The 20985-nt window shown below is 35.7% G+C and overlaps 1 protein-coding gene across 8 annotated transcripts in view; it reads left to right on the top strand.

Annotated features, from left to right (window-relative positions):
* COL12A1 (collagen type XII alpha 1 chain) overlaps positions 1-20985 on the top strand; it is a 93953-nt gene that overhangs the window by 56313 nt on the left and 16655 nt on the right. For all 8 annotated transcript variants that reach the window (XM_032443437.2, XM_015859050.3, XM_015859056.3 and 5 more), the window contains 17 exons: positions 637-753; positions 1185-1331; positions 1616-1690; positions 2211-2350; positions 3561-3684; positions 3863-4006; positions 5964-6128; positions 7005-7043; positions 7133-7271; positions 9348-9490; positions 9853-9962; positions 15422-15571; positions 16585-16662; positions 17246-17332; positions 18354-18407; positions 18876-18971; positions 20768-20821. In XM_032443437.2, the coding sequence (XP_032299328.2) occupies positions 637-753; positions 1185-1331; positions 1616-1690; positions 2211-2350; positions 3561-3684; positions 3863-4006; positions 5964-6128; positions 7005-7043; positions 7133-7271; positions 9348-9490; positions 9853-9962; positions 15422-15571; positions 16585-16662; positions 17246-17332; positions 18354-18407; positions 18876-18971; positions 20768-20821 (1862 nt within the window). The remainder of the gene's footprint in view (positions 1-636; positions 754-1184; positions 1332-1615; positions 1691-2210; positions 2351-3560; positions 3685-3862; positions 4007-5963; positions 6129-7004; positions 7044-7132; positions 7272-9347; positions 9491-9852; positions 9963-15421; positions 15572-16584; positions 16663-17245; positions 17333-18353; positions 18408-18875; positions 18972-20767; positions 20822-20985) is intronic.

Genomic DNA, 20985 nt, shown 5'->3' on the forward strand with positions numbered 1-20985 from the left:
AATATAATTTTAAGTAATGATTTGAAAACGTAAAATTTTCTAGTCTTCTACCTCAAAGGTTTAGTCTGTAGTTATATTCAAGATACTACAAAATGTAAGCATGCTAAGCAGATTTAGAATTCTTGCTACTCTGTCATAATTATGCCGAGAAGTTCAGGAACTGAAACTTTACCTTTTCAAAAGGAGATAATTTTGTCAATGCACTCAGCTAAAAAGCTTCTTAAAGTTTCTTCAGTTAACATGAATCAATTATCCCGAGTTCTGTTGACTAAGTTCATTCTTTTCATACTGCCATATATGAGTCAGATTCTGATATGTTGAAATTTTTTATTGTGCAAAGAACTCCACTTACGTGGGTAAAAAATGATAAATTGGGCTATTTCCCAAGAAAGGTTATCAGACTTTGGGTTTTTGTAAATTACTAGGTCAGTATCTGTAGGGCATGTGATAATATGAAGAAACTGGACTGGAACTGCTCTTTCCTTCTGTAAACCTTAAAGCAAGCAAACAAACAAACAAAACAGAAACAGGTTTTGGAGCAGCACTGCTAATATATATTCAAGTGTGATGTAGCTCTTTTAACATCTTTGATGTACTGCTTTCCAAAGTGTAATTTTTGTCTTTCTCTGCTCACAGTATACTTGAATGTCACTGACCTAACAACTTATAAAATTGGCTGGGATACTTTCTGTATCAGATGGTCAGCTCACCGGTCAGCAACTTCCTACAGACTAAAGCTGAACCCATCTGATGGTAAGTGAATTTTTGCATCTTCTAAAACATAGCTGTCTTATTTTGGTGGCAGGATGACGTATTTGGGATGGAGGAAAGCCTCCACTATCAGTCATGCTGCATTTGATTGAACTTTGAAGGTCTGTACATACGCTGTGGTGGTAAAAAAGCTGCAAAGTGAACTACTGCTTATTGTCAAGTTAGCTTTTATTAGGGGAGATTTGCTAGCTACTGGAGTTTTACATGCACACTGGAATGCTGCTGCTTTCCTGAATGCTCCAGGGTTTATAATCTTAATCTTAGTCTAGAAGGCTTTTATGGGACAAGAATAAGACTGCTATCCAGCCTATCCAAATTTCCTCTCAAAAAGTCTCTATTTTCTACACTTGTACACACATTGAAAGGAGAATAGTGGGTTCCTATTTTCATTCCATTGGCCTTTGTTTTTCCAGGATCCAGAGGACAGGAAATTACAGTACGTGGATCAGAAACAAGCCATTGTTTTACTGGCCTCAGACCAGACACAGAATACAATGCAACTGTCTTTGTTCAGACCCCTAACCTTGAGGGTCCTCCAGTCTCTGTGAGGGAACATACGGGTAGGTAATAGATAATGTAAACCTTAAGTTTTGAATACAGAACTTGTCTTGTTTCAATGGTAGAGCTTTTCTTGTTTCTAAATGTCTTTCAGTACATCTTTTAAGTAGTTTTTCCTCTTTCTGTCAGTGTAATGTCAACTGGAGTTTGAGGGGAAGTTTTGTAACACTAGAAAATTTAGTGAGAAAAGTTATGATTTTTTCTATGGTAATATAATACATAATCTGGAGTTTTCCTTGAATTAAATAATTTATATTGAGCAAAAAAAATTTTTATTTTATTTCAGTCCTCAAACCTACAGAGGCACCAACTCCACCACCTACTCCTCCTCCACCTCCCACAATCCCTCCAGCTCGAGATGGTAGGTTTATTTGTAGATCTATTTAGTATTTTTACATTGTTGCTGCACTGCCTTAGGGCTTAATTCTATTTTTCATAAGTTTAAATAGATTTAAAGCTAGCACAGTAATTTAGGGCCTGAAGTTTGTGATCAATTTCTTAGTTGCCTCCATTTGCTATACTGGATTCTGAAATTTCCTAGATTAGAATGGAAAGATGAATACACAGATTTGGGGGGAAAAAATCAAGATATTCTGTAGCTCTATCACAAATCTGTCAGCGTAGCCCTCGGTGGACTTTTTATAAAAACTGTTCAGAAAAAAATGTTATTTAAAACATTTGCATTTGGAATTGATTTGGTTCTTTCACCTTTCTTTGAGAATATTTAATAAATGTTTCCATGTTGAGCATGAAACACTTGCCATTTGACGGTATGGTAGAAATTTGCTAAATAGTTGCCTTTCAAATTTTTGACGCGCTGCTCTTTTTTTCATTGTGCTATGAATGGTATATTTCAAGCATTCCATTTCTTGGTCTTTCAGTATGCAGAGGTGCCAAAGCAGATATAGTGTTCTTGACTGACGCCTCCTGGAGTATTGGTGATGATAACTTCAATAAAGTAGTAAAGTTTGTTTTTAATACAGTAGGAGCCTTTGACTTGATTAATCCTGCTGGAATCCAGGTAGGTTGGTTATTTCCATTGAGTACATTTTAGAAGGAGGCTGAGGCTGGAGCTGGATTACTAAAGTTGTTTATGCAGTTTCATGTGTATGTATAAATCTATATGAAGTATATGAGGTTTTCTGTAGATAATCAGGGAATCTAGTTGTTATACAATAACTTTTGGCTATAAAAAATCTGTTCTGAGGACAGTCTGAGTGTTGAGTGAGGATTGTGTTTTAATTTCTGAGTTCAAGAATACTTAAAGTGTGAACAGCTAAGAGGAGTAGACCTCCAAGTTTTCTTTGCTGATTATTGTTAGACATTTTCTGTCAGCCTTCTTAATTTAACCATTACTCACTTTTTCTACTTATGTGAAGCTGAATGAGATTGCTGCTAGGGTGCAATAAATACCACTCTTTTGCTACAAAGTTTCTTACAAATTAATTTTTGAACATTGCAATGGTCTCGTTTTCCACTGAATTGCCGAGTCTCCAGTCTAAAGCTGAAGACCTGATACAAAAGGCAGAGACATGTAACTGCTAACGTTTAGCACATTATGGAAGTCACATCCCTCTTGAATTAGTTGCAGCAATCACTGGTTTTGAATGAGATATTTATTAATAATTAATTTATTGTTATTATTAATTTTAGAGGAGCAATTTATTTAAATAAATATTAATGTATACATACAGAGATAGTTGTTCAGCACCAAATTAGTATGATACCATAATATTGCAATTATACAGAATGAATAGTAAGAACATAAAATTTATACATATTTAAATTTAGAAGGGACTTAAGAATAAACATACAGTGATTATATTCTACTACTTAAGGCAAGAGAACATGCAGTTTTGTATATGTCCAAGTTCATTGGCATTCTGTCACCAGGTTCTTTTGGCATTTCTAAAAAATAAATGGAGGAGATTTTCTAGGCACTATATAGCTACTCAAAAGGAGAGAGAATATATTATGAAACTGGCTTGATAGTAATAGAAATCTCTTAATCATATGTACTTAAAATCACTTTATGCACAAAGGAAACAAATGTATTGGTGTGTACATTGCTGTGACAGTATCTGTTTATGTAAAGATGTATGTGTGTGCATTATGCGTATGTGGGAACAGTTTTTCAATTATTTAATGCTTACTAGTGTACCACAATGCATATTTCAATTGAGTATGAACTGGAGATACGTGACTGAACACAATGATGCATTCCCTCCCAGGTTTCTTTTGTGCAATACAGTGATGAAGCAAAATCTGAGTTTAAACTGAATACATTTGATGACAAGGCTCAAGCTCTGGGAGCTCTTCAGAATGTTCAGTACAGAGGAGGAAACACACGGACAGGTAATTCTGAGCAATAATACTATTTTTGTAAGATAAATTGCCTAATTATCCTGATATTTAATGGACAAAGGATTAGGTTTTTCTGTTTTAGTTGAGTGGCTGTCACTGTCAAAGTAAAGTAAGATTTCTTCATGGATAATGGATAACATGTCTAACTCATCTGTTGTATGCTTTGCAGGCAAAGCCCTAACATTTATCAAAGAAAAGGTTTTGACTTGGGAGAGTGGCATGAGGCGAGGTGTTCCCAAGGTACTTGTTGTTGTCACAGATGGTCGTTCGCAGGATGAGGTGAGGAAAGCAGCAACGGTCATACAGCACTCTGGTAAGCAATTCACAGTACCAAGCTATTGTATTTCCTTAATATGTTAACCAATGCAATTTATAAGTGGTGCTTCAATTGTCTTGGAATTCTTTACCTACCATTTATGGATTCAGAAATTTATTCTGATTGTTTAGAATGACTCAGAACTATTTAAAGAATTTAGACTTTCAGGACCAGACTTACTTTTTCTTTCTCTATCCTCTCCTCTGTGGGAGACTATGGCTTCCCAGGGCTTTCAAGGAATTCCTCATGAATACTATTTTATAAGGCTGACTTTTGGTTACTTTTTTCTCCTTGCTCTGTGGACCCCTGGCATCACTGTGTAGAGTACTCCATCCTGGTGCTTTTGCTAAGCTGGGCCTGGCTTTTTGAGCTTGGTTTTCCTTGACACAAACTACAGGAGCTCCAGGGAAAGGAAGTGCTTTTTCTGCAGCTAGATCTGAACTGACTTCTTCATTGCCTTTTGAGCTGAGAAACATTGCACTATTGCCACTGAGTGTGGCAGATGTTTTGCTAAGCATGTACTCTTTTTCCCTGCTCTCAGCATTCTCTACTGAACTTGCCCAACAGTCTTGCGTTTCATTGTATGAACCACCAGGAATGCAGTTTCCCAAATAAGATGTACTTCCCTGGCATGTAAACCACAAGTGGTCATCTTGTCTTCCTCTGTGATCTAGAAGAATAAGCTCCATCTGTATGACTTCTAAAGATGTTTGGCTAACCTACTCATAAAAATCTCTATAGTCCCTGTGGATAACCTGATTTAGTGCTTAACTTATGCTGATATTTGGAAAGCTTTCCCTCACACTTTACCTAAGTGTTTCTTCAGACTAATGAAGCTGCTGTCTTCATTTCCCTAGCTAACCAGGAAAGCAATTGATAACTGTGCACCGTAACAGGCCTTCATACTTGAAGTCTGTTGTCATTTCCTCTTTCTGTCTTTTTTCTAGACTAAACAAACACAAATCCATTTCCTTCAATCTCCTATTGATTGTGTTTTCCAAACCTCTTATTATTTTCATTTGCTATTTTCTTCAGTTACTTTACATCTTAAATATTGTGTTCAAATCTGGACAGAGAATTTCAGCCGGCGATTCATCATTGCTGACCACAGAGGGACAATTATTTCCCATCTCCTTTTGAAAAATTCAATATGCAAATAAAAATGGACTTATTATTTAGAGTAAATGTTCAGCTTCCTTCAGCTTCCCACCAACATTTTTGTGCAGTTTCTTGTTAATTGCTTTTTTTTTTTTTTTTTTTTTTTCTTTTGGAGAAATTTTTCTTTTTAGTGATAAATTGTGTAATGAACAATTTTTCTTCTTTCTTGTTTTCTGGTACAATAAAAAGAGGTCGAGTTAACGTATAGAGAATTAGGTGGAAGAAGGGAAAGAAAGAGATGTGTCAGAAAAATAATTATGTTAAGGGCATAAGATAGAACAGAAACTTGATATAAAAGGCAAGGAGACTCCATTTTAAGGATTGGAAGAGGAAAATCACCTGACAAAGGGAAAGATTATACTTTTACCCCTGGTGATGTGATTAAATTCTAGGGACTGGGTTCTTCTAATTTTATTTTTGCATCTACTAATTGTCTAGTCTAAGGTGCTGGCATTTTTATACTTACTGATGAGAGCAACAGGTAAGTATCTACAGAAAAACAACTTCTCCTATCCTGAACTTTGCAAGCTTGGGAGATGAGCTGAATTGCATCCTGAATCTGTCCTTGACAGCAGACAGTAAAGGAAAGAGGAGAAAATTTTGAAAGAAAGGTGCAAAAAGCAATTTAATCCCTCCTGAGTTTTTAGAGTGAAAGGATGACCAGAATGTATACGCATAATGAAGGCTGGATACTGCAGTGGATAGACAAGACAATGATAGTGTTTGTGAAATATTGACCTGAAAAATTGTTATGTATTTTTTACTATGTTTCAAGTAACAAACATTATTTTTACAGGCTTCAGTGTCTTTGTGGTTGGTGTTGCTGATGTGGATTACAATGAGCTGGCCAAGATTGCCAGCAAGCCCAGTGAACGTCATGTATTTATTGTTGATGACTTTGATGCATTTGAAAAGATTCAAGATAACCTCGTCACCTTTGTGTGTGAGACAGCTACCTCAAGTGAGTGGAAAATACCATTTTCCCTTTTCCCAAACTGATGAATTTGTTTACATAGTGCTATACTTGTAAATCAATTTATGATACTTCAAAAACATGTTTGCTTATAAAAGTTTTGTAATAACTGCATGTAGTTTGAGAGAGCAAAATTGTTTGTCGTTAATATTGAAAGTAACTATTGTATTTAGTGTAATCTTGTCTGACATTTCGAAAATATAGATAGAACAAAACAAGCAGCAGTCAGTTAGAAGTCCTGCTCTTTATAAGGAAGTAGAATGATGCCCAATATGAACTGGGGGACAAAACTGGTCTCTGTTAACTTTGGTCCAGTCTTCTGTAAGAGCGTGGGTGAAGTGTGTGATGCTGTTTCAAAATGATTGAAATTAAATGTCAGTTGTTTACTCAAGAGTTAGCCTTCAATGGCAAAAAAGAAAAAATTCTCAGGCCTGTCATTTGCAGCTGTGTGACTCCCGAACTTCATACGCTGGCTCCTTATGAGCCTTATAAATCTGCAGTTTTTCTCTGTGATTCTGACAACTAATATGCAGCCTGACTCACGCCTCTAATATTTTTGGAAAGATTGAATCACTGTGCCCCTTTCTTCTTAGAAATTAGACTCAAAATATTTTGGGGGTTCATCTGTTGTCTCATACAATTTGTCATAGTAGAAATATTCAACTGAAAGTAATGAGTAAAGGTTTTAGCAGTCCATCTAATGCAGAACAGAACACAGTGTGACAACTATAGCAATAATTGGCTGACAATTTATACTAGTACAGAATTTTTGCTAATAAAATTGTCTAAGTATGTACATGTTCAGATTGTGGTAGGGGTCATATTCTTGAACTTACATGTTTTTTTTTTTTTCATCTCTTTTAGCTTGTCCTCTTATTTACTTGGAAGGATATACTTCACCTGGTAAGAAACTGCCTATATTTTGCATAGGTTCATTTTTGTCTTATACAGCCCTACAGTATTTTTGTTGTTTTTTCTTTCCTGATTTAAAGGTTTCAAGATGTTGGAATCATATAATCTGACAGAGAAGCATTTTGCTTCTGTGCAAGGTGTGTCACTGGAATCAGGCTCTTTCCCAAGCTATGTAGCATATAGACTCCACAAAAATGCCTTTGTCAGCCAGCCAATAAGGTGAGTAAATGAGAAGTACTCGGAGCAAACAAGTGGGGAAGGATAAACAGAGTTTGTAACTAATAGCATTAGTGTCTCATGGAAAGTGTATTTATTTGATGTTCTTTTTACTGAAATCTGGGAAAAATACTCCAAAAAACATCCATCATTGTTCTTGTTAAATACTTATCTGTTTCTTCCTTTGCCGTGTATTTTCTGTTAATCCAGTTGCTTTTTGTTCTTTTATTTGACACTGTCTTTCTTAACCGCTATACTTACTTACAGTATAGAGCCTGGCAACAGGCTGAGTTGAGCAACAGCTTCCTCAGTACAGAGCTCTACATTGTCAAGGGAAAATGGTTTCAGCGTAGAGGGGTGAACTTCTCTTTTTGCAGAAAGCAGCACTCTGACACCATTGATTTGGAGTATATTCTCTTGTAGCTGAATTGCTGTATTTGACCAATGGAGTAGAGATTTAAAGGGCCTGTAGACTTACAGCTTCTAACAGAAGAGTAATATGTGATCATTCCTTCCAACTATCACAGACACTCCAGAAATTTAGCAGTTAGTTTTACTAGGAGGAATCTAGTAAATCTTTTTCTTTTACATTTTTTCTTCACCCTTCTAGTTAAGCTTAAGTTTCAGAAAGGGACCCCTAAGTCAGAGGAGATGCCTGAAGGTAGACCATTACTCCTATTTAATGTAATGAAAGTTATTCTTTGTTGTTGTAAAAGTCTTTGAAATCTCCTGCCAGATTGGTAAAGATCAGATCACATGTACAGCCTTCATACTAGAGTGTATGAAGTAACAATTTCTGTTTTGCTGGTCTTCTCAGCTCATAGCTTTAAAAGCTGAGTGGACTAAAAGACCTTTTGAATTCATTGATGTGCCAGTACAGTTATGGGAGTGATCCTTGACAGCCTGGATTTTTACAGTTTAGGGAAGTACATATAAAACCAGTCAGTGGCATCTTGTTTTACAATTCTGTTACATTAATACAAATGATCCATTAAACAGGAGAAGTAGGATGATAAGAAGATAATTTAAAAAAACACAAACATTTATGTTTATTTCATGTTATTTAGAATGTTCTCATACAGTTTATTGCCTGCTGTAGGAGGTGGAATAGACTTGGCAGTGTATCTGGGGCACTTAGCTTTCAATAGAAGCCAGAATATAAAACTCACTTTAGACTGAGTCAGCAAGGCAATAAAAGCATGCTGATCCTAGTAGCATAGCTATTTCATATTTGACATTACTTGCTATTAGAGATATAAATAGAATGGCTATATCTACTTTATTTTTTTTCTTTCTTGCACTGTGCTGTGTATTGTTGATTTTTTAATATGACTGTAATTGGAAAGTGTTCCTAACCGTGTGAGTAATTAAGTTTTGCCTAAAATATTCATGTCAAGGTCTATCTGTTTATGCTCATGATGCCAAATCCCTCTCTCAGTTCCAGTTTATTGGTGAAGGAGACACATGATCTATCTTCCTTCTTGCAGCTTCTTTCCTGCACTCTGCATGTCTCCTTCAAAAAATGCCGGAGGCCATCAGCTATGTACTTTTGTTTATTCCCAGCTTTATGACTTTTTAATGTCTAGCACTCTAAACATCACAGATCTAAACGTCGGCAGCCACCAGTGGCTGAGGTGGGGCCTGAATACATCCCCCCTTGCAGGGAATACATTAAACGTTTCTTTCATTGCCTCTGTTCCTGAAACCCATTCATAGTTAAATAGAGTATTTTCCAGTGCTTGTCTAAAATGAGCTGGGTGAAATAAGATTACAGATTTTTAGAATTCAAAATATGTGTAGTTTATGTAGATTTTGGTGCAAGAATAAATCTCTCAGGGTTCTTTGTCACATTCTGGCTGCCCCCATAATCATGGTGCCTCAACCAACATAAGATAAGCTGTGAGTTCATTATAAAAAATCACAAAGTACTCAGTACTTTTTTAACAGAGCTAGCAGTTAAGATGCACAGTTCTATTAAACACTGTTATTTCCCCATTACCCCATTTGTTTGAAAAAGAGCTTGTTTATTTTCCTCATATGTTTCCATGTGAAAATAATATCTTCATATTGTCTTAACAGGGAGATTCACCCAGAGGGACTGCCACAGGCATACACTATCATCATGCTATTCCGTCTTCTGCCTGAGTCCCCCAATGAACCTTTTGCTATTTGGCAGATTACAGACAGAGATTACAAGCCACAAGTCGGAGTCGTGCTTGATCGTAAGGATGATTATACTTATTGAACAGAAAATGTATACATTACAGTACTTTGCATGTATTATTCCAGAATCTTTCCAAAACCAAAGCATTATTACATGGTAACAGATTTAAATTATTTCAGTTTTAAAATATATACATTTTTACTTTGTACACAGATTAATTTTTCAACTAATATACCTTTTACCTTTGGTATTACCTCTCAAAACAAAGGAACGTACATCTATGTAGCCATGACAATTAAACCAGCTATAGTCTGTGTTTACCCACCAGAGTGCTACACTACATTATATCCACAAGTATATCTTAGGATGGTTATCTCAGCTTTACATCTAAAATGAAATGTATTATTTTTTTTTTTGCAGCTGGCAGCAAAGTGTTGTCATTCTTTAACAAGGATACAAGGGGAGAAGTTCAAACTGTAACTTTTGATAATGATGAAGTAAAGAAAATCTTTTATGGAAGCTTCCACAAGGTAAAGGATTGAAATTATGAAGGTTACTTTCTGAAATGCTGTTCTTTGGAACAGAGCACAAGCAAGCAGAAGCTACTGCCAGTTGTATCCAGTTCCTTTATAATCCTGTAGATGACAGGACAAGGAACAACAGCCACAAACTGGAATGTGGGAAGCTCCATCTGAACTTCCTTGTTCCGGTTGAAACTTCTTTAGGAAAAACCACTTTGAGGGTGTCAGAACTGAGGGAGAAAAATGAGTTGTACAACAACTCAACTTGTCAACTTGTCAAGTCTCCTCATCTGAAGGTATTCAAAATACATCTGGATGCTTATCTGTGTGACCTTCCAACCTTTACAAATCTGTCACTGTGATTCTGTGACACACAGGCTTACAGATCACATAATTCAAGATCTCCAAAGTTCTAGTTATTCTTTGGTTATAGAATGTAAGGCCTGTGTTGAACCAGTGTAAAATACGGCTTTGTCAACATTGTGAAAGTGGAGAGATAAATACCACAAGGCATCATAGCCTATCTGACTCATGAAAGAAAAAAAGATAAAATAGGAAAAAGGAAAAGGAAGATGTGATGAGAAAACTTTTTCTGGGAGTGTAGACTGTAATGACTTGGATTCATTGAGAGAAGAGGAAGATGTAGCCACAGAAACTAAGTAGTTACTGGCTTGTAAATGAAAGTAAGGAGCCAATATTGGTAGTTGAATAGAATATGAATGAGATTTTATATGATTAACAATCATAACATGTATATTTACATATTTTCTATTTATGCAAAGATGTTGGAATATTTTTGGCTTTAGATTCTCTGGACCTAAAATATTCCATGTTATTTTAAAATAATTCAATATATATATTATAGAGTTGTATGATACGTGTAATGATTATAGTAATATTACTGGAAGGAACAAAAATAATGAGAGAGAACACATAATAGATTGTATAATCTGATTCAAATTTACAGTGGAACTCACATTTTTTAGTTGTCAGAATGGCCAGTGAAATTTGCCTTTGCCTACAGATGTGACAATTTTTTGCTTGCTTTTAAATGTTGTTTATCAAATTATGACATGTTGATCCTGCCAGACTTTCTTACCTCTAGACACTGAGAAGTGCTTAGTTCAGGCTACATGCATGCCTAAAACTGCAACTTCAGAAATATTTGCCTGTTAAACATATGTGTTTAAGGCAAGTAAGTGTCTTGCAATCTGCATCATTGTCAGTAAGCTAAAAAGCACATTCTGGTGCTTTCCCTTATCTTCCTTCTGTTTAGTTTAGTTTTTCCTCTGGTGACTAAATATGGCTGCACTATAGCATTTGTTTTCTTTATGATACCCTCTCCTGCATGACCAATCGCTACAAGCATTCCTTTGAGGATACTGATAAGGGGTTGCCTCTGTTGACTTTCTGATACTGGAGGCCAGGTTGTGAAGCACGCTTTGCTACAGCTGAAGGCAGGGAAAGCTGGCTGGTGCCAGCATTACAATGTGTTGAGACTTGATCTGTTTAAAACACAGCACTATAAAATCAGTCAGTACTATAAGAGTTATTGTTTTCTTCAGAACTTGAGAGAGGGTAATTACCAAACTGTTTATGTATCTTGTCTAATTGCAGTGTTTATAATTTACTTAATGACTATTTTCCTATGTGTAAATAAATGTCTTGTGACATTTGTAACTGCTACTTAGGAGTAGGCTTGGATCACACCTGCATTATACAGCCTCTGTTCTGTCTTTGGCATCTGTCTTTTTGCATTTCTCTTTTTTTTAGTAGCTTAGTTGGACTAGTTGGAATTTCCAGGAGCTGTGTTAATCTACTGGGGTGAGAAAAGAAACAAACTGTTAGCAAAGGCTAGAATATGTATTGTTTTGATTTAAAAGTTGTGCCACCTTTTCTCCAAGGAGTAGTGAAAACGCAGAATAGCATTGAATGTTTCTCATTCATATCAGTATGAGAGATGAGACTTCTTTTATTCAGGTCAGTGATATGAAGCTCTCTACATGCTTCATCATCAGCAGTCTGTTTTAAGTATCAGCTGCTAAGTTGTGATAGAAGTGAGGAGAATTCTTTGATAGCACTTATATTGAAGTTCTTCTTGTGAATCAGTGCAAATGGGGAACAACCTGCAAGCCCAGCAACAACAGCAGTCTTGTATAACTGTTTACTACATTCTTTAATGAATACTGTTAAAGAATTTTGCATTAATTGTCACATACACTCATACATAAAAAAGAAAACAATCTGAAAATTGTGAAAAATGTTCAGAAGTAGCAGCTATTGGCAAATTAAATTAAAACTCTGAAACTACAGATTCTTGCTTATGCAACTATATCTTAAGCACAGTGAACCATGCAGTGTGCTGATCCCCCTAATTTTTTACCCAGAAAGGAACAAAAAAAAATTCAGATTTTGATAGTGTTTGATGTAACTGGAGTAACCTTGACTTAAATAGCTTCTATTTATGATTTTACACCACATAACTGAGCAGACTTCTCTGGGCTTTCTCCAGAATGATTACTGAGATTGCTGCACGAGTCAGGTTAATGATAGTATCATGGGACTCCCCAGCTCATGTGCTGGGAAAGCCTTATGTATCAACCATGTTGATTAGTTCCTAATAAGGGATAGCAGTAGTTTCAACTGGATGAAGGAAGGAAAGTAAGATTAACACATTTCACGAGGTAATTTTGCAATTTCTTCTACCATCTAGTTTCAAAGAAATGACAAGTCTTTAAAAGACGAGAAGATGTTTTCCAAAATGTCAAACATTTTTGTGGTTTTTGCTAGATGACTTACTGGCTCGTTCAGTGAAGCACAGCTAACTACACCTAACCGTGTAGAGAGATTTACTTTGGCATACTTGAGTGCTCTGTGTAGCATAGCTATGGTGAAAGCTGTTGAATCTGGCACGTCCCATAGGAAAAATCCTGACTGCCTCAGACAGTCATTAAACTTATAACTGACTGTTTTGGAGAGACATACTTCTTCTACTTGCTTATTATTACCACACTAGACTTCCTTTTTGATGGCAGTTTTGCAGTAGTTAGCCACAGGAAATTTGATAATAGGTTTATGTCTTTCTGCTGATGTTCATATGGGATAATACTTTGCATAGCTTATTCATGTGGTTCATTTAGCAGAAAATCAGAATGCTATCAAACTTGATCTTAGAGAGATTAAATTATGTTTGCTTTTGTAAAACTTCATGCCTTCTGGCACTGTAAATGGGCAGAAGTGATGCTTTATTTTAGTGTGCTAGACACTGAAGTGAGCATTTCTGTTAACATTTTGTTGAAAACAAAATCAAATGGTGTTAAATACAGAGATACAGGATTGAATACAGGGATGTGGAGTTCTCAGAGCTGTTGGAGTGGGTCCAGAGGAGAGCTATAAAGATGATCAGAGGGCTGGAGCACCTCTCCTAAAAAGAAATGCAGCAGGAGCTGGGCTGTTTAACCTGTAGAAATGAAAGTTCCAGGGAGACCTGGAACTTTACAACTTTCCAATACTTCCAGGAAGCTTGTAAACAGGAGGGAGAACAAATTTTTACATGATCTGATAGTGATAGGACAAAGGGAAATGGCTTTAAAATAGAATGGGGGAAATTTAAGTTAGATGCTAGGGGAACATTTTTCACTGAGAGTAGTGAGGTACCAGCAGAGGCTTCCCTGTGGGTTGTGGGTGCCTCATCCCTGGAAGTGTTCAAGGCCAGATTGGATGGGGTCAGGGCAGCCTGATCTAGTGGTTGGTAACCCTGCCCATGGTAGAGGAGTTGAAACAGAATGAACTTTAAGGCCCCTTCCATCGTATTGCTATCTTATGATCTGTTTTATTTACTCTCAACAATAGATTTGTGTTAGATTTGTGTCTAGGCCATGAAATTTAATGTGGAGTTCAGAACTGGCATTAAATCAGTAATGAATGGACTGAGTTGGTGACTTGGTGAAGTCCTTAATATTTTTGACTGCTTGGATTGCTGCTTCTTCGGTTGGGTAGATGATGCTCTAGTAGTCATTGATGTTTGAACATTTTCAAACTGATGGTCATGTTCAGCAATATGATATAGATTTGCCTCTAGATTTGTGTGCAAATGAAAATGAAGTAACATGCATTCTCTGTGCAGCTGTATTTTGCTTTATGTAATTTGTGACAAATAGTTAATGTTCCAGTAAAAAGTCTTGCACATTTAGTACCTTTTTGAACTAACAAACTGCATCTGTAATGTCATTTGATGCTGCCATTTACCTATAAAACTCATGTGTATAATCAAATGACTGAGTTTATTATGTGTTTCAAGCTATTAATTTCAAGTTTTGGCATACCACTTATTTTATTTTGTGGGAAGTTTAATTTTTATAAACAAAATATACTTTAAACTCTTTCTGTTATCTTCCCACTGTATTTTCTATTTGATTGGTGAACAACGTTAGGAATGTTAAAAACCACTCATTTACACAGTGCTGAGAACTGAACTGTGATGCCGACTGAATTTCAGCTGACAAAAAATTAGATAGAACAGTTTCGAAAGCCTTAATTCCAGTGATATAAAGCATAAGTACATAATGTTTAGAGAGTCTGAGATAAGTCGTGTCGATGCCTTGGAGACAATCCACATGGGAAAATATTTAATATGAAAAAAAAACAACCCAAGCAATTTCCCAGAAGATTTTTCAGGCAGTTGTTGACTCAGGACATTTAAGGGAATCCTTGTTTCCACTTTATGCCATTTTTTTTTAAAGTAGTCATCAAATAGCAGTATTTTTATGAAGGGTTATATGCAGTGATGACAGAAGCCTTTAAACAGAAAAATATAATTAAAAAATTTTTTTACAGCTGGTCCTTATATGTTGATATCTGAACAATTATATTAATATTATAATGTATATAAAATACTTGTGGTATGTAAGGTATGTAAAACCACTGAAAACTTCTCCATTGCCTTAAGATATTCTTCTATCAACTTCATTCACTAAAAACTCAAACCCTGTTTCTGTATTAGAGATGTCTGAAGGTCTTCTGTTTTTATAGATAAAGAGGAAATTCACCTGTATTCATTATGTGGCCACATTAGGTCTTTTGTTTACTTTGAGCAATAGATTGTCCTTTTGTTTATTCATAAATTGTCTGATATTTAATTCTATACAGTCACTGCGGGACCACAATCACTGCAGATTTTTAGAATGCAAACCTTTGCTTTTGTTTCTCTTATTCTTCTGAATACAGTTTACTATGTTTAACCCAAACACTGTTCTCCTTGAAAAATTACCCTCCTCCCTTTGTTATAGCCATTCTTTTCTCTGTCCGTAACTTCATTTATTTCCAGTAATTAATCCTTCCTCCTTTGTTTTTGCCTTATTTTGGCAAACATTTTTGCAGTCTAATTTATATCCTGGAAATTTCTTCTTTTTTCCATTATTTTGTCCCCTTGAATTATATATATATATTCTGATTCATATTTTTTTCAGGTTCATATTGTTGTCACTTCATCAAATATTAAGATTTACATTGACTGCAGTGAAATAATGGAAAAGCCAATTAAGGAGGCTGGGAATATCACAACTGATGGCTATGAAATACTTGGGAAACTTCTGAAAGGTGACCGGAGATCAGCAACAGTAAGTGATAAATGTTAATCCATACGTTAATGCAAACCCCTTTGTGAGAAAATATGTTAGAAGCTAAGAACTGCTAAATAAGTAGTCCCACACCCAAAGCTTATGTTTCATCACAAGATGAATGTACTTAAATGAAAAATATGGGCTTGATAGTTTTTTATTCTAGCAGAACTGCAAGAACTGAAACCTAATAGCTGAAAGTTGCAAGTAAAGTAAATTCAGTATGAATTAAATTCAAGCATGAGAATAAATATCATTTTTTTGTTTCTTTTTAATAAGGAAAGCAGTTAGTCATTGCAACTATTCCTGTGGATTCTCCATTGCTGGAAATTTTTAAATGCAAATTGTTTTATTTTAATCTCCTACATGACATTCTGTAATTAAATGGTTTTAATTCTTGCAAGTCCTGTGATCTGTCTTGTGACAGAGTAATCCCCTCTGGCTTTATGATCTATAAACCTATAAAGAAGAAGTGGCTGCTGCAATGGAGGACACATCAATTATCTGGATGAATTAATCACTATACTTACTGCATATTTAATGCTATTAGCCAGGATTTGTATTAGAAGATCTAAGGTTGCAATTTGGTCTGTGTGTGCAAAACCTAACACCTTAAGAGAAGAAGATTCTTGGTGTTCACCTCCAAATGTGCGGTTGTATATGAAATTACAGAACTATAGGTCTTAGGGTGAGGGAGTAAACTGTTCTTAATATCCCTATTTGAAGCCTTTCCACAGAGCTTATAGTTTAAGTATTGTTCATCTTCTGCTCCAGGACATGCATAAGCATCAGATCTTGTAGTTAGTTTCAGCCTAAGTAGGGTTATTTTTTAAAAATGTTTTAAAATAATTTTCATGTCACTGTCAAAAACAAAGAAACAAAAAACCCAAAACAAACGTGTGAATGAATGATGTTAATTATATTAGAAGTTGTTTTAGAAGTCAATTTTAATGCTACTGCCACTAGATTTTGTAAATTACATTATCTTTCAAGGTTTCTCCTTCCTTTTACAGTTAGAAATCCAGAATTTTGACATTGTGTGCAGTCCAGTTTGGACTAGCAGAGACAGATGCTGTGATCTTCCTTCTATGGTAAGTACATATGAACTAGACTGATCAAAACATCGTTAATGATATCAAATTTAACCATATCAATAATAGGCTGTGCTGATAACACATTTAAATCTCTGTTGTCAGAGCAACCAGTGAGCAACTCTGTATTTCATTGTTCTGCATCTGAGAAAGATTGAAGTGTGCTAGATTGAGGGTAGTAGTGAAAAGTGTCAAGCTTATATTTTGCACTTCAGTGATATTTAAGATCCTGGTTATTATGAAATAAATAGCTACATTATGCTTTAATAAGTAAGCTGGATTGGTATTCAAACAGTAACTGCATAATCAACTCAAGCTGATTTTCTAATGGAAATAAATATTAGAAAAACAGAAATTCCATATGAATTTGGTTTTGTTGGTGTTTCTGTTGCTACTGTCTTATATTGCTTGCATAGAAAATAGTTTGCTAAAAATATGAAAAATACTTGGAAGGCACTGTTTCACTCTGAGTTCTACCATACTCAAAACCAGGATAACAGAGAATCTTGTTATTGAAGCAAAGTGCACTACCAACAAGTACTTTCATTTAAATTGACAGTAAGAGTTGTGATTAAATTTTCAGAGAGATGAAGCAAAATGCCCAGCTCTTCCAAATGCTTGCACCTGTACTCAAGACAGTGTGGGACCTCCAGGACCCCCTGGACCTGCCGTAAGGAACCATTTGCAATAGAGATTTTTGTATATAATTTTTAATATTTTAATTTATGGAACTAGTATCAGATTAATCAAAGTGGAAAAAAAGGTAATTTTGGTTTGTGCAGAAAGAACTAACACCAGCTGATTTACTTCAGCGTGACTTGTGAAAAGTCTGATAATCCTGTTCTCACATTTCTTAAGTGGAAACATCCACCAAATTTTGTGAAGCTAAGATCAGTCAGAGAGACAGCTGGCGGTCAACAAGTTCATAATTTCATGTTAATCTGTTCTCATTTTGTCTTAGTTTATAAAACAACTGGGTAGCTCCTTCCACTTGCATTTGCCTATATCTGTAAGCCTTTTCCCATACTTCCTGTTAAATCACTGTGAATGGTACCTCATTGTTTGATAGTCTGAAAGAGTCTGTCTCAATTTCAGCTGTCTTGTGCTCTGTGTACAGGAAGTTTTAGTGGAATGTGCATATGCTTTTCTTAGTTGCAAGGTCAGTATTTCATTCCAAGGAAAGAGTCATTATCAGGCAAATAAATTAGTGACTTTATTTATTTATTTATTTTAAATGTGGCTTGCTAATAATCTTTGGAATGGATATACTCCTATACCAAGAATATAAGGGAGCTCTGTTCAGCCCAGTAGTCCTGCTTTGAAGCCAAATGCTGTGTGAGTAGTATGAAGCCTGTTTAAGTTGCCTAGCATTGTACTAGAGAGGTATCCAGAGACTCTGATAATTCCTCTATCTAAAAAGAATGAATATAAATTAAAGGAGCTTATATCTGCAAAGACAAAATTGACAATAATTTTAATGGGTTGAACTGGCTAGGCCGAAGCTTATATGGCTTTCCTGAATTTCTATGTAATGCATCTTTTATACTCTTCAGCACTGTGGTCTGAACACTTCATATTTTTGAGCTTTCATGTAAGAATTTCATTTAAAAAGATTAATAACTTACCAGTGCGATGTACCCTTGCTTTTTCTGAACTAAGAAATGCATTTTCTTTCCAAATGTTTCATTTAGGGTGGGCCAGGTGCTAAAGGTCCCAGAGGTGAAAGGGGTTTGACTGGATCATCTGTAAGTATCTTTCTGGAATGCATCTATAACGTCGTATGCTGTATGAAAATTTATACTCTATGTTCCATGCTGAGCTAAGAATGGATATTAAAAATTTGACTGGTAATATTATTTACATGTAGTTCAGCTATTTAAGACTATGTATATGTAGCCTAAGTATGTATACCTCAAAGGCATTGACTGCACATCAGAGGACTGGATCATATGTATTTGGATGATACTCCACACTCTGTAGCATTGTTGTCCTTTCTTCTGTACAGAGTAGATGGTTATACTTCCACTTAACATTGCCAGGAAGCATGTGTTGGCCTGTGACTGCCAACCTGAATCAGAGAATATCATGTTCTGAAGTATCTGTGGGTCTCCAGGCTGCTGACTTACCCTAAGTGCCTAACCCAAAGGATTTGGCATTTACAGATATAAGAAACTGCTGCCATTTATAATTTTGTTTTAATTTTCTCTTCTCAGGGGCCACCTGGTCCTCGTGGTGAAACAGGTCCTCCGGGTCCCCAAGGTCCTCCAGGTCCTCAGGGTCCCAATGGGCTTTCAATCCCAGGTGAACCGGTGAGTGGCCATTTGGAGTGTGGGTGACAGTGTCATTCGGTCAGTGGTCTTGAGAAGAGGGTAGCAGCTTTGCACTAATGTTCATTTTTCCCTGTGATACAGCAGTACTGTGAAGCAAGTCTTTGTCTGAAAGAAGTGTTTTCCATTACAGCAGAATCCTCCTGAATGCTGCATGTGCTTATAAGGTGCTTATGAAGGCATGGGATTGGATTGCTGTGGTGCACATTGTGTTACAGCATTTTCTCTTCTACAACTTTTCTGTATGGTTTCTAGGCTTTAAAGTTCTATGAATCAACACTGTCAGACTGTAGCACAGGAAACTTAAGTGTGCAGTGCTGTTCTGAATTTTCTCACAGATTCATATGTCCAAATTCTATTTTCCGTGCTTAAACCAGTACTTGGAATTTCAGAAGCAATGGGTGTTTAGATTTAGACATCCAAGATAGCCCTTAGTTCCTTCAGGGATTCTTGGTGACAAAATGTATATTTCAGTAGAGGATTGCTTTTCATTTAATGTATATACAGTCAAAGTGTTACTGGCTTAATTCTATTAACACAGGGAAGCATCACTAGATTGTGCTTTTTAAAGCAGGTAGCAAAGGAACCCTTCAACTACATTCTGCATGTATTAAGACTGCTTTAGCTGTATTTTAATAAATTATTGTCTAAAAAGCAGGAATGTAATTCCTGATTAGGTACATCTCAAATATGTACAGGCAGCAGCTTTTTTTAAATGAAATCTTTTAATAAAATGTAAAGCTGATGGAAAAATAGAATTGGCATCACACACTGTCTTGTGTGATTTAAAGCCAGTTCACCTTCTCAGTCTGTGCATCTATGTAGACATTAGGTGCATCTTTTGTAGGACAAAGTAAAAACAATCTGTTAACCAGTGTAGATGCCTATTTTGTTGTTGTTATTAGATATAGGAAGGAAAAGCTTTGTTAAGATAGCATAAAGATAACAAACAACAAGAAAGGCCAAACATATTCCTTTTATATGCATGATACAAAAGCACTTGCAATATTCAGTTTGAACATCTTTGGAAAATGAAAACAGCAACAGAACTGACATGATACTTTGAACTTCTCATTAGATAAGAAGAAGAAGTTATAATGACCCATGTGAGTCATGGAATTTTGTTTTTCTTGTCAATTTGCAATTTACATTGTCAGTCTATGCTTACAAGTTGTATTACATTAAGTATTGTATTTTCAAATTAATCTCATGTAATCTTAAACTATGCATCTATACTACAGCATTGCAGTATATGTAGAATGCAAGCAAGTTGTGAAAGACAATGCAGTGCCTCTTTATATGGTCCCATGGCTTGTGTCCTAGAAGTTTTAGACTATAGATCACAGAAAAATGTCATACTCAAAAAGGATCCAGTCTTTACCTTTTCTTGTGGGTGTGGGTGGCTCCATTTATCAGCTGAGAAAGACAGGGGAGGAGAAAACATTACCTTTTCCTTTCTCTGATGCTTCCTTATCAAAATTTGTTCTCCTTCCTTGTCTCCTGTGGTGTTTTTTTTTTGTTTTGTTTTGTTTTTTGTTTGTTTGTTTTGTTGTTGTTGTTTTTTAAATACCAGCCAGTTGTTCTGTGTTTGCAAATGTCATGAGTATTACTTCAATCAAGAGGTATATGTATCTTGTTTTTCCCGTAGTACATAGATGACTTATGGACTCCATTGAGATGTGTTGGAGTAATTTTTGGTATCTGCTTACACGGATTAGTTATTTTGATACTCTGTTCTACAATTTAGAATCTCTAATGATCATTTATGAATACTGTAGGGTCGTCAAGGAATGAAAGGTGATGCTGGCCAGCCTGGACTACCAGGACGATCAGTAAGTTGTTTCTTAATTTAAAAAAAATAATAATAATTTTAAAAATACATTTCTATTATACACTATTCCTGATGTGGATTGGCTGCTGGACAGCTGCCTTTGACATTGCTAAGAATCATAGAAATTTTTTGTTTCAAAGCAGTCATTTTGGAAACACTATCATG

This window comes from Coturnix japonica, chromosome 3 (assembly GCF_054131305.1).
Source record: "Coturnix japonica strain WE chromosome 3, WE-NBRP24, whole genome shotgun sequence".
Taxonomy (NCBI): Eukaryota; Metazoa; Chordata; class Aves; order Galliformes; family Phasianidae; genus Coturnix; species Coturnix japonica.